The sequence below is a fragment of the Priapulus caudatus genome, unplaced genomic scaffold, assembly GCF_000485595.1.
Source record: "Priapulus caudatus unplaced genomic scaffold, Priapulus_caudatus-5.0.1 Scaffold1247, whole genome shotgun sequence".
Classification (NCBI taxonomy): Eukaryota; Metazoa; Priapulida; class Priapulimorpha; order Priapulimorphida; family Priapulidae; genus Priapulus; species Priapulus caudatus.
In genome coordinates, this window is record NW_014578308.1 from 1 (window position 1) to 12,221 (window position 12,221).

Genomic DNA, 12,221 nt, shown 5'->3' on the forward strand with positions numbered 1-12,221 from the left:
CAATGATGTAGCTGACAATTGCATTCATACATTTGGTGTTGAAACTCATGCATGATAGTCAATGACAACGATATGTTCAACAACATGTCATGTGAGGCATTACACTGAGAGGCACAGATCTCTGGCAGACTGTGACAAATCAATTGTGTCGTTCTTATTTGAGGACTGAAAAAAGAAACCGAGAGAAGTGCACAGTTAGTTTTTTATACAAAAAAACATTTACTTTCCATCAAACGAAAACATAACGTCCTTCATTACTGCTCTGTTGATTAGAAGAGTAACAAAACAATAACCAATGTACAAGTAGGACTAGTGAAGCAGGTCCCGTTGTATATACCGTCTTTTCGTTTTTTCTCTACTTCAAAACAAAACACGAAAAAACGGAAAAGCGGTATTATTCGTTTTCATACACGATAACAAAAACGGGAAGGGCAAAATTTTTTTTAAATGATTTCGTTTCCGTTTTTCTCGCACAACAAGGATAAACGTAAAGCGCACAAAATCACTTGCTTATAAATCATTCTACTTTATTTTTATGTTGCAACAAAATTATGAAGAATTACTAGTTGAACAATCGCCTACACCACACGAACATCAGATGAACGCGAAATGAAAAGCTCTTGCTCTCACCCCACACCCCATCTCTACATCCCCAGTGTAATCGCCAGTTTCTTGCGCACGTCCTAAATCACCTGCCCTCTGTCTGCCCGTAAATTCTCGCATTGTGTCGCTGGCAGCTATGGATTCGTGCGCCGACCTATACATTCTTGGCGCAACCGGATCCATAGCTGCCAGCGACTCCACTACTCTTCGTACGGACGTTCCCGCGGCCGCGTGCGCCTTCCGCGAACTGCGCGCAAGCATCCGCGTCAGCGCCGCTTGAGGATCAACACATCCTGGTCAGGAACACTTCTCTGTATCCCGTTCAATCTGGCTTGATACATGAAGCAAGTGCGTGTGGTTTCTGCTCTAATATGTGCGTTCGATTTGCTTCCCCAAGTTAACCTGAGGCGTGTTCAGGCAGAGCGAGCTGTCGATGCGACAAACGCTTGGGCCGATGAACAACGCAGCGCCTCCTAACGACACACGAGCGCTCGCTGTGCGCTCGCTGTGCGCTCGCTGCATCAAAAGATGGCGCCCATGGCAGGGGTTACTCAGCAGATTTTTTAATCGCGCGAGACAAGCATACTGTTAAACGAATTAGCCAGACGAAATTGATACAAATTGAATTTAAAAGTAAATGATATGAATTAAAAGTGAAATAAATGTTGAAATTAGATTGCAATATGACGCAGACAATGTTAGATTCGCATTTGCCAGATTTTTCGTCGCCATCTTGTAAACAACTTCGGCGCTGACGCAACAGCTTTTCAAACTTGCGCGCAAACGCTCACGAGCGCTCGCTCGACAGTGTCGTCAGAAGGCGAGCGTTCCGTCTCCTGAACACGCCTCTGGGTCTACTCGGGCCACACCCAAATGACGTTCGATTTGAGCAGTCACGTGGTATGTTTCGTTACCCAAGTCAACGCCGGTGTGAGAATGAAGTTGAGCGCTCGCCGATGTGTTCAACTTAGGGGGGGGGGGGGCTTGCGGAAGTATCCACAATCCATTGCCAACATGCACCATGCATGGCCGACAATTATCAGTGCGGGATCATGTCCGCTGCATAATGTAGCAGTCGTGAATGACTTGCGTGGTTTTGCCTCAAGACGGTGAGTGGAATAGATGATGTTTACTTTAATGACATGCGCTCCTATCCTTGAGCCGTTATTCTATAGATTTCATAATAATAAGATGGCAATTGCCTTTATTTTCTCTATTTTTTCTTGTCACTAGCATCCATGAAATTAACCCGGTTAACCAAAAACGTTTCGTTTATCTTCCCTAACCCAGATGCGTTTGAATTTCGTACCCAGGTTTAACCCTATGGTGCTCGGAGAAGTCAATTCGAACGCACATGTAATGACCAGTATAGTTGAAACACTTGATCTCTACTATACTAACTGGATAGCCTCTTAGCCTTCAAACTGTGACGCCACTCCGCCACTGCGCCCATCTTGCAACCACTCCTCAAAAGTCTGAATCTGCCAGGTCTGGCCCCACAACATTTTCAATGAAAATAAGAAAATGGATCTTATCTCTATTATATTAACATTAGCATTGAAAAAAAACTTTGATCAATACTTAAGAGTATTATATAAATATGGATATTATAATATCTAGATATATACAGCTAGGAATGCAAGAGAAATGCCCACGAACATATAATAGTTTTGCATGAGTCACGAGTCACGTGCTAGCTCTCGCAGCCTATTCTACCAATATAATTCTTTTTACAGTCAAATCCACACATACTGCATTGAAAACAAACTTATCATCACATAGCGCCTACGCTTCAAACGCAGCAGACGAGATGCACATCGTTGCAGCGATCAATTAGTTCAGATATGCAAACGAAAGGATGGTGAAAATCGTTTCATTTGTATGTCTTATTATTCTAAACTTTGTGCCCTAACATTGCGGTGTTTACTTAAATGAGCGAAAAACCTAGTCTTGCAACTAGAGAAGTGTCTTTATACTGATCCGGTACCGTCGCGGATTATTTGTCTCTTAAAGTCACTGGTACTGACGTAGCTGACGCCTGATTGGTTGACGCTTTGTTTTCTCGCGATATACATAGCAATCCAAAATTATTAACTCAAATATGTGGCAGCAGTGCCCAACGGTTAGAGCGCTGCGCCAATATGAAATGGTCGGTTATGGATCGAATCCCATCCGTTTTCTAATTATGTCCTGCTTTTCTTGTATTTTTCTATCTTTATCTGCTTTAACATTTTTTTCCATATTAACGCAAATATTTACATTATTTATTTACAACATTTTAATAAACAACAATTAATTTTTACAACAATTAAAAAATGTTATTTTATTAATTTATAGAGTTAGGGTTAGGTTAGGCGTTAGGGTTAGTTTAGGGTTTAGGTTAGGAGTTATCGTATATATCGTATAAATCGTATATATCAATATCGTACCAAAAGCAACGGTAGTTATTATTCGACCGATAGATGGCGCCTGGCATCACTACCGATGACTTTAAGAGAAAAAAAATCGGCGACGGTACCGTTGCAGGCAGAACACAGCCTTGAACTAGATAAGGCCGACAAGCGCTAGCAGCTTACCGTACGTGTAGCGATGTACCGCCAACCACTGCACGTTGCCACTGACACTGGAACAGGTAACACGTGGCCGCTGACACTTGCAGCCTTAAGTCGCTAGCAGTATATTAGGTCCACGCTAAAGGTTGTTTATGTCGCAATTTTCTGTATTTGGCGACACACTGCATATAATAGGGCCATACTGCTCGCGCCCAAAATTATATTATATTGCAACGGGTGGATATCCCCGCCATCCCCTGCTAGTTCAGACCGGTTGCCAGACTCACGCTGTTGATAGTGCAAAACGTGAATCATCTGATAGGCCCAGATTGATACAAAAAGTTGATCACCGATTGACGGCAGCTGAGGCTTGATTATAGTGTATACCCATCTTAGAGGTCATTGAAAAATTTGGTTCAGATCTGTGTTTATGTTGAGGTTATTGTTCCTTGCCTTAGTTTCTTACGACAGATACCACACAAAATGCCACCGCTGCATTAATAATTCAGCTCAGTTACTTTAATGAGTGGGGATGTTTGGAGGCTATTGATTGAAGTGGTTAATGCTTCTTATAAATATTTTTCACGGCACACATCGGTGCTGGTGTTCACTCGCACTCTGAGGATATCGGTATAGCCTTTAACTTTTATCACCATTACTAACGCTGAGAGGGTCTACTGTCCCCCAGGGTACTATCGGATGGTACCCTGGTACGCGTTCGCATATATCGCGAAGTACTCGGTACTATACGATATGTCGCTGACGTACCTTTGCATTGTCCCACGTACCCTGACTTTCACACACACAGTCTGTGAAACAGCAAAAATATTGAGATTAATTGATGAATCATCAATTAATATAAATAATTTCGAAATATTTCACTTTCCGATATATCGAACCGTATCCAGGGCTACCCTCCGATGTACCTGGGGCACATAGACCCTATCAGCATATACTTAACGGCAATCCACTCAACGATCCTATTAAATTTCAGTTCATCATCGGCTGTAATATGGCAACATGCCCATGCTTTGTTGGGGCCAATACAGTTGATCAGTGAGCCAGCACTGAGAACAAGGAGCAACGACAAACCAGTGAAGATATCATGGATAATGAAAAAAGAGAGTCTTGGTCACGATTCAAACATAAATCAACATATTCGGGGAAGAACGTAATCAGACCAATATCGAGGAGCAATGTAGTGCAACGATTCGATGAGCAATGGATCAGCGATTCAAGGAGCGCACGCTTCTAACGTACGAATAATCTGGCGCGTTCAATCAACACAGACGAGGTACGAAGCAGTATCAACCAACGAGGAATGAGCCACGCGATCAAATCGTCAATCGGAATCGGCTAACGCTTCATTAGGAGTCGTTCCCAACTGTTGCATATTCATTAATGGTTAATGATTAATGATTTATAATCCTAACCCCTAACCTAAACCCTAACCCTAAACCTATAACTGGCATTAAACCACAAACTAATATATGACCATGACCTATATATATATATATATATATATATTATTATATATATAATATGTTATTATCACCATTTAATAAAAAAATAAAAAAAAAAAAAAAAAAAAATTAATAAAATTAAAATTAAGTTGGCGAACACTCCTAAGGAGTCATCACCGGGAATCGCTACAGGGACTTTAAGACATAGCATCATAGATAAGACATATACATATTATGTCAGACAAATTGAAGTAAACGTTATGTATATATTTTCTATATTCTATATTTTATCCAGATTAGGTTAATCTCAGCCTATGTTTCATTCTTTTACTGTACACCTACAATTTATTCATACTGTATACAAAATAAATATCACAATACCTGTTTCCCTTTCACGTCTCGGCGTTTTCTGGTATATCCAAAACAATCATTATTCACTCGCTATACACTTAACTACTATACAAATCCTACATCTATCATCTCATTAGTATTGACTATACACAAATATTACCTATAATAATTATTAGTTATAATATAATTTACTCATCTTTATTCAACTCTACTTATCCTATAACATTCTATCCACCTCTTTATCTATATCTGCTGCCTGTTTATTGTTATTACATCCAAACAGTAAAACCTGATTATTCAGTATTATAATACTAATACCTATACCATAATAGATGCTCAGTTAATTATTATTTTAATGATAATATACGTTTATCATTTTTTAGTGTTATCAAAATTTATTTAATTAGTTTTAATAGCTATATATATCTTAGTTCTTCTCGTCCTCGTAGAAATACGGCTGAAATAAATTCTTATGAATGGCATTTGACCTGGTAACAAGAATTATTATAATTGGTGGAATAGGCTGCCGACTAGCTAGCAACGCTGATCGCTGACCAGTCACGTGCAAAACTATATATATCGCTGCAATCTCTCATATCTAGTGTTTATTCTAGATATTACATATTCATATTTACATAATATCTTAAGTATGCGATAAAAGTTTTTTATTCATGCTAATTTTCAATTAATTAGAATGAGTCGCCGGTTTTTATATTTTTCATTTGAAATGGTTGTTTTGGGACAGACCGGCAGATTCAGCTTTGAGGAGTGGTGCAAGATGGCGGCAGGTGGCGCGGTGGCGTCACATTCACGTATGAGCGATGGATACGGCGAAGAGCTATCAGTTAGTATATTAGAGATCAGTGGTTGGAAAGTCTATCACTGTCAAGTGCTGCCATCTAGCGGGAATTATGTGTTTATGAATGGGTGGGTGGGAGGTGGGTGAGGGCCGCGGGTTATTAGGCGACTGCGCCGGTTTTGGAAAACATTCCGCATCGTTATTATGTTTATCGATATGATATCGAGATATAATTATATTATCCGCAGATGATATACAGTGGCGTAAGCAGCCAATTGGAAACAGGGGCGGGCCAAGGCGATGGGTAAGCGACGAGGGGGATAGGTGTGGGAGGGCGTATCCCGGCCCTCCCACGGTAAGGCAGTTTTTTGAAAATTCGTGCATGAATGATTTTTTCTGCACACTAAAATTTCAGTATTAGGGGTAACTTATATGAGAAGTGGCATATGCTAATCCTTTATAACCCCCTCCTCGCTTTTTTATTTTTTCCACTCCGATCGATCAACGTGGACGATGCTCCTGGATGTGGGCCGGAAGGCTCTGAGGTCACACGACCAGTATGCTGTCGGACCTTAGCTAGACCAGGCTGAAACAATGGCTGTACGAAGCAGTGCTTTTCACGAATGTCAACTAATTACAGCAATGTTTTTGCTTTCCTCTGATTGCAAGAAACTAAAAATCATATTTGAAAATTTGATTCAAATTAAAAACAAAGGTGGCTGCCCCAAAATAATAGGCCGCCTTATTAAATAAAACGAATTTACCATGAAAAGAATTGTTTTTGCCCTCCTCTGATAGAGAACAGTACTTAAATCAGTGTTGAAATTCGCGATTGAAATAAAAATCGCAGACGTGGATGCCCAAAATGACCGTCTATAAGTATCGAAATATTTAATAAAAGTTATTCACCAAGATTTCATTCTTTTCTCTGTCAATAACAGTTCAGAAGCCATAAAATTCAATCAAAGCAACTTGAAAAACACAAATCTGAGCAAAGAAGAATTATAGCTCCTTTATTTTAGTCATGTTTTTGTCTGCCCTGCAGAAAATCTCAATTCCAAAGTCAAGTCTTCTCGTCGATTGCACCGAACATTGTTTGAGGATTTCGTTGACATTAATGTCCATTCACTAACTCTGGTTCAACGAAAGAGATCAGCAGCAGAGAATTCGTGGCTGGGTCATTGTAAAACGAAGTTTAGACTTGACAATGCCTCATTTTAGAGAATGCTTCGTTCAGGCGATGCAGTAAGTAACAGCGAATTGTTGGCCAGTCCTTGTGAAGACACGTGAGAGGCAGCGGCAATTTAAAATTGTTTTTTTTATTGCTTGTCAATCAACTAAGGGGGCGCGGACCATGGCCCCTTTGTGCCCCCTTAAGCTACGCCAGTGGATATATATATTATTCTCGATGTTATCTCTTTGATGTTATATGTCCTCAATGTTATCGTACTATGAGTTGAGCACATTGGTTGAGACCGCAATACATATGAAAATATCTCCAGTTCTAAAATTTCTGTGTAGTTCTGCTTCTTCATAATAGGGGATTACTATAAAATGTCTACACAAAGCTTTAGCGGTTGTATTATAAATTTAACAAAAATCAGGAAAAGCGATTTATTAATAACAGAAAAACTTGTTCAGGGAACTTTCATAAAAATTACGTATGCTAGAATGCATTTCAAGGAGACTCACCAAGCTGTTTGCAACGTACCGTAATTTAAATTGTTTATGAAGTCATGTGTAAACCATGTATTTTGCATTTATGAAATATAACGATTTTGCTTTTAGAACAATGCCAAGATGCTGTAATGATCGTTGTTAGCATTCATCACTTTCATAGTTTATTTAAATGGATCAATGGGTCTAAGTGTGTTGTTATTATATAGATATCAAGTAGTTAGCATTTATCCAAAATCAGCTTTTCCTATTAGCGTTAGCGATATTATTTCCATATCAGTCGAGTTAATCATGAAGTATATTTGTTACAGAATCATGAGCTCGTTTCACAACATTTGAATGGAAATTGACCGTTGAACATTAATCAAGAGCTTATAATACCACATCATCCCACAGCGCGAAACGTTCAATTGTTGTGGACGCTATCAGAAACAAGACGAATCTGGTGTTTATAGTTGGTCAAGTTCAAGGTGCATTATCTGTAAAGTTACAGTAGTTATCAGTAGCTATTTCTTTTAGTTTCATATAGTAGTAATATTCATTAGCAAGTAAATTGCCAAGTAAACTATGTGGTTTTAAAGTAAGTCTCAGCAGCAGTACAAGCGTGTAATCATTCCAGTAAGTGAATACAAATAAGATCTTTATAATTTCACTTCCTGATCATACCAATGTGGGTGACTGTTCTTTACTGAGCAGCCAAGCAGCTGTATGCCTTTTACTTGCTTTTATTTGCTTGAGCAGATTTGCGGGTGTGAGCCATCAGTAAAACGATCAAAGCTACACATGAGGGCCGCGCGCGTTGTAATACTAATTACATAGAAACAGTAGAAGGTGTTACTGGGATTCTCCATTTTTATGATCGCTTCGGTAAATTAATCGTGCAGCAATATTTGAATATAGATATGCTGACGTAATTACGACTTGTTCTTTATGCATCAATCGTATTTATGTAAATTCGATTCAGTATTCCTCGTGCATCGGTAAGCGGCAGTTGCAATCTATTTTGTACGTATGAAGACGGACAATCCACTGCTAAGCTGACCGAGACAAGTCCGAGAATTGAGTCCGATGTTGGCGCCATCATCGGCGGGTTTCGGCGAAACAGTAGAACAGTCACAAAGACTTGCGTTGCCGACAGAGTTGCTGGCGCGCATTGCGTGGTCGCCCACGCATCTAAATAGTGGCAGTCTCGATCACCGTTACTGACTGCTTATCTTTTCCACTTGAGCTGCATTTTTCGTTGTGAAGTCATAAATAAAGCTGGCTTGCGGCGTATCCGTCTGCCACTGCAGAGGGAGCGTAGCTTGATTGCGCGGGATGATTGGTCAGATTACCTTGGTCTGTCTTTCACTGCCTCACTGTAACCGCGTCGCTTCAGCTACAAACGTTAAGCTTCCACGGCCGGCGATCGACCTTGAAAGATAGGAATCGTATATGTCCGCGTAACTACAGAGTAGTGTTTTATCGTGGTCAGTAACGGTAAACGTGCGTGTCAGCGTGCTCTGTGTCGTTACCGTGCCATCGTCCTCGCTGACATGTGAAGTAACGGCTCCGGTAATAGCTGCGCCATCACGCTGCCACGCTACTGTTCCTTCCGGGAAGCCCTTACTTGCAGTGCAACTTATGCACTAGTCAATTGACACCCCCACCCCGACCCCCGGGACAGGGCGGGGGAATTAACGTTTAGGTAGTGTTAAAGTTAGACATGTCCCCCGGTCCCCGGGGGCACCTTCATAGTTAAAAACCCCCACCCCCATGGCCCCGGTGTTTTGGTCGATTCAGACGATAAACGTAATTCAGATTTTGGCGTAAAACGTTCAAGGCTATAGTATTCCTGGGATGTTCAAACACCAGAAATCAGATGTAAAAATGCTGTTTGATGATTGCAGTGTGATGATTTTTATGGTTTATACACTGTATATTGTATTACGGTATCTGGAGTGAATACTATATAGATGGTTCAATTTCTATGACTCATTCCTACATGTCATTTTGAATTTACACTAACAACTGTGTGTTTAAGCTGTTTACACTTATTAATGTGACTGAAGTGAGAATTTTGACTTTGACTTTGTATATCATAGTTAAATGTATTAAAGCATACAATATGCAATCTCTAGGTAATTATTGTGAGAGGGAGGAGGTGAGAGCATCGCAATAAATTAATTGTTATGGCGCTAGGCTCGAGGTGATAGCCTAAGAACCAGCTGGGCCAGATTCAAGAAAAGTTCGTACGCACAATATATTGCGTACGCACAAACAGGGATTTAGGTGGTATTCAAAAAGAATTCTATTTCGCCAAAAACATTCTATTACGTGCATACGGTACTCACAGCTAAGATCATGCGTAAGCACAAAATCTGAGCATGTCAATTGCTACCGAATACAGAATACTAGAGATATACCTGAGTGAAAATATTGCTATAACACTACATGTATTTTATTCTAAACGTACAGGTAAACGTCATTATAACAACGTACAATGGTATTTAAAGTTTCTATTTAACTATATAACTCGCACTCATGCACGCACGCACGCAAGCACATGCGGGCAAACCCACACACACGCCCGCACTCACACACACGCACGCACGCGCACAGACATATATATATATATATACACACACGAGATCCGCCATCCTGTTTAACGGTTCAGCGTTAAATCCCCCGCTATATATGCCCCGCTATTCAAGGTACGCATGAAATTCCCCGCCCCCCGGGGAATTTACGCTGTTAAATGCGCGTTAAATCCCCCGCATATCCCCGTTAATTCCCCCACCCGTCCTGGGGGTCGGGGGTGGGGGTGTCAATTGACTAGTGCATAACTACATGTTCATCTGCGGTTATTTCTACTGTACATAGATATCATATAAAATGATATCTATGTTACTGAATCTCCAACGACAGCATCGCCATCTATCGTCATAGTGAAATAACAGCTCCGCCGATAGCTCCACGAGTACTGTCAGGGGGAATTTGGTCAGACTCGGGGTTAACCGAGCTTTGCTGCTGCCACTGACAGTAGAACTCAGCATCATCGGTCTATAATTCTAGCGACTGTATGTCTATGGTCTGGTTGCCTGTTTTGTAATACCAGGCATCACTATAAGAATATCTGTCTACTTTAGTGACAATAACCTCCGTACCGGTAAAAGTTAATGGTGCATTAAACAGTTATATAGAAACGTGATGTAGTTTTACTGGTTCATGGGCCTCTTCATGCCTCTTCATCGTCACCGGGCGGTTGAAGAGGAACAGCCTCATTGGAATTGCCAGGTCAAGTCTCTCTCTCCCGGCCTTTCTCTCGCAACAAAGCTCATCAGCAGCAACTATCGCCTCTAGCAGCCGTGAAGCTAGCCGTGACGTCATCACACCAGATCGCCGCGATGATGTACAAAGGTTAAGCGTTATCAGCGTTATCAGCTAGTTCACTATAGGTATACGCAGCTAACGGTATAGAAGCGAAGACGAGGGGGTTTTTTGCACGAATTCGCCACGTATTCACAATAATTCTCTCATTCACCCGGCTTTACCAGCGTGACGATGGCAGCAGTGAATCTGGGTGTGGTGCTTATCTTGTGCGAAGCGCTAGTGATCGTGAAGACGCAGTTCCTGGAGCAACCGCGTGACACGACGGCCGCTGCAGGCGCTAACGTCACGCTGTTCTGCATATTTGACCTGACTTACGACGCCGGTGGTGAGGAATTCATTCAAATAACATCTAGGTGGTTACGCGACGGTACCGAGGTTATTGTCACTAATGAAGACAGATACTCTTATAGTGATGCCGAGTATTACAAGACAGGCGACCATAGCATAGACATACAAGCGCTACAATTAGATATCGATGATGCTGAGTTCTACTGTCAGTGGCAGCAGCAAGGTTCGCTTAACCCCGAGTCTGGCAGAATTTCTCTGACGGTACTCATGGAACCGCAATCAGTGACCATATCTCAGATTGCCAACGCCTCCTCGCCAGATGACACGCTGCAGTTCGCCTGCGTTTCAAACAGCAGTAAGCCCGCAGCGAACATCAGCTGGTCGCTGAACGAGGAAGACATTACTAGTGATTCGCAGGCAACCGAAGAACCGGGCTTCATAGAGAAGACCTTCACAACTAAGAGCATCCTGAGTCATGTGTTTTCATCGGATGATGATGAAAAGACGCTGCGCTGTCATGTCTACATCCATGACGATCTAACCGCGATCGATAAATCAGAGACTCTATACTTGAGTGAAACTGTTGTCATCAGCAGCACCAACAAGCCTACCAGCGATGGCGTCATCGTCCTAGCAGAGCAGAAGTTGGTAATGAACTGCGATGCTAACGGATACCCAGAGCCGTTCTACACGTGGATGTACGACGACGCCGAATACCAGTCCACGGGAACAATAAACGAGTTAGTGATCGAGCCAATAGCGTTCCAGGACAGCGGATCGTACTCGTGTCAAGCGACTAGTGTCTTTGGTGATTACAAGTCGACTAACACGATGAACGTGATTGTGGCGGTGCCACCAGAGGATGTTACCATGACGATGGACGGCGATGCTGTTGAGGAGGATTCGGTAACATTAACTGCAGATGAACATGTAGTTTGTTGCACTGCAAGTAAGGGCTTCCCGGAAGGAACAGTAGAATGGCAACTTGATGGCACAGCTATCGACGGAGCCGTTACTTTACATGACAGCGAGGACGATGGCACGGTAACGACACAGAGCACGTTGACGCGCACGTTTACCGGTACTGACCACGATAAAACACTACTCTGTAGTTAC

The 12,221-nt window shown here is 41.7% G+C and overlaps 1 protein-coding gene across 1 annotated transcript in view; it reads left to right on the forward strand.

The window, feature by feature from the left end:
- The first annotated feature begins 10,988 nt into the window (after nt 1-10,988).
- The window catches only part of LOC106815955 (cell adhesion molecule 3-like), a 15,291-nt gene continuing 14,058 nt past the window's right edge, over nt 10,989-12,221 (forward strand). The window contains exon 1 of the mRNA XM_014820492.1: nt 10,989-12,149. Within this exon, the coding sequence (XP_014675978.1) occupies nt 10,989-12,149 (1,161 nt within the window). The remainder of the gene's footprint in view (nt 12,150-12,221) is intronic.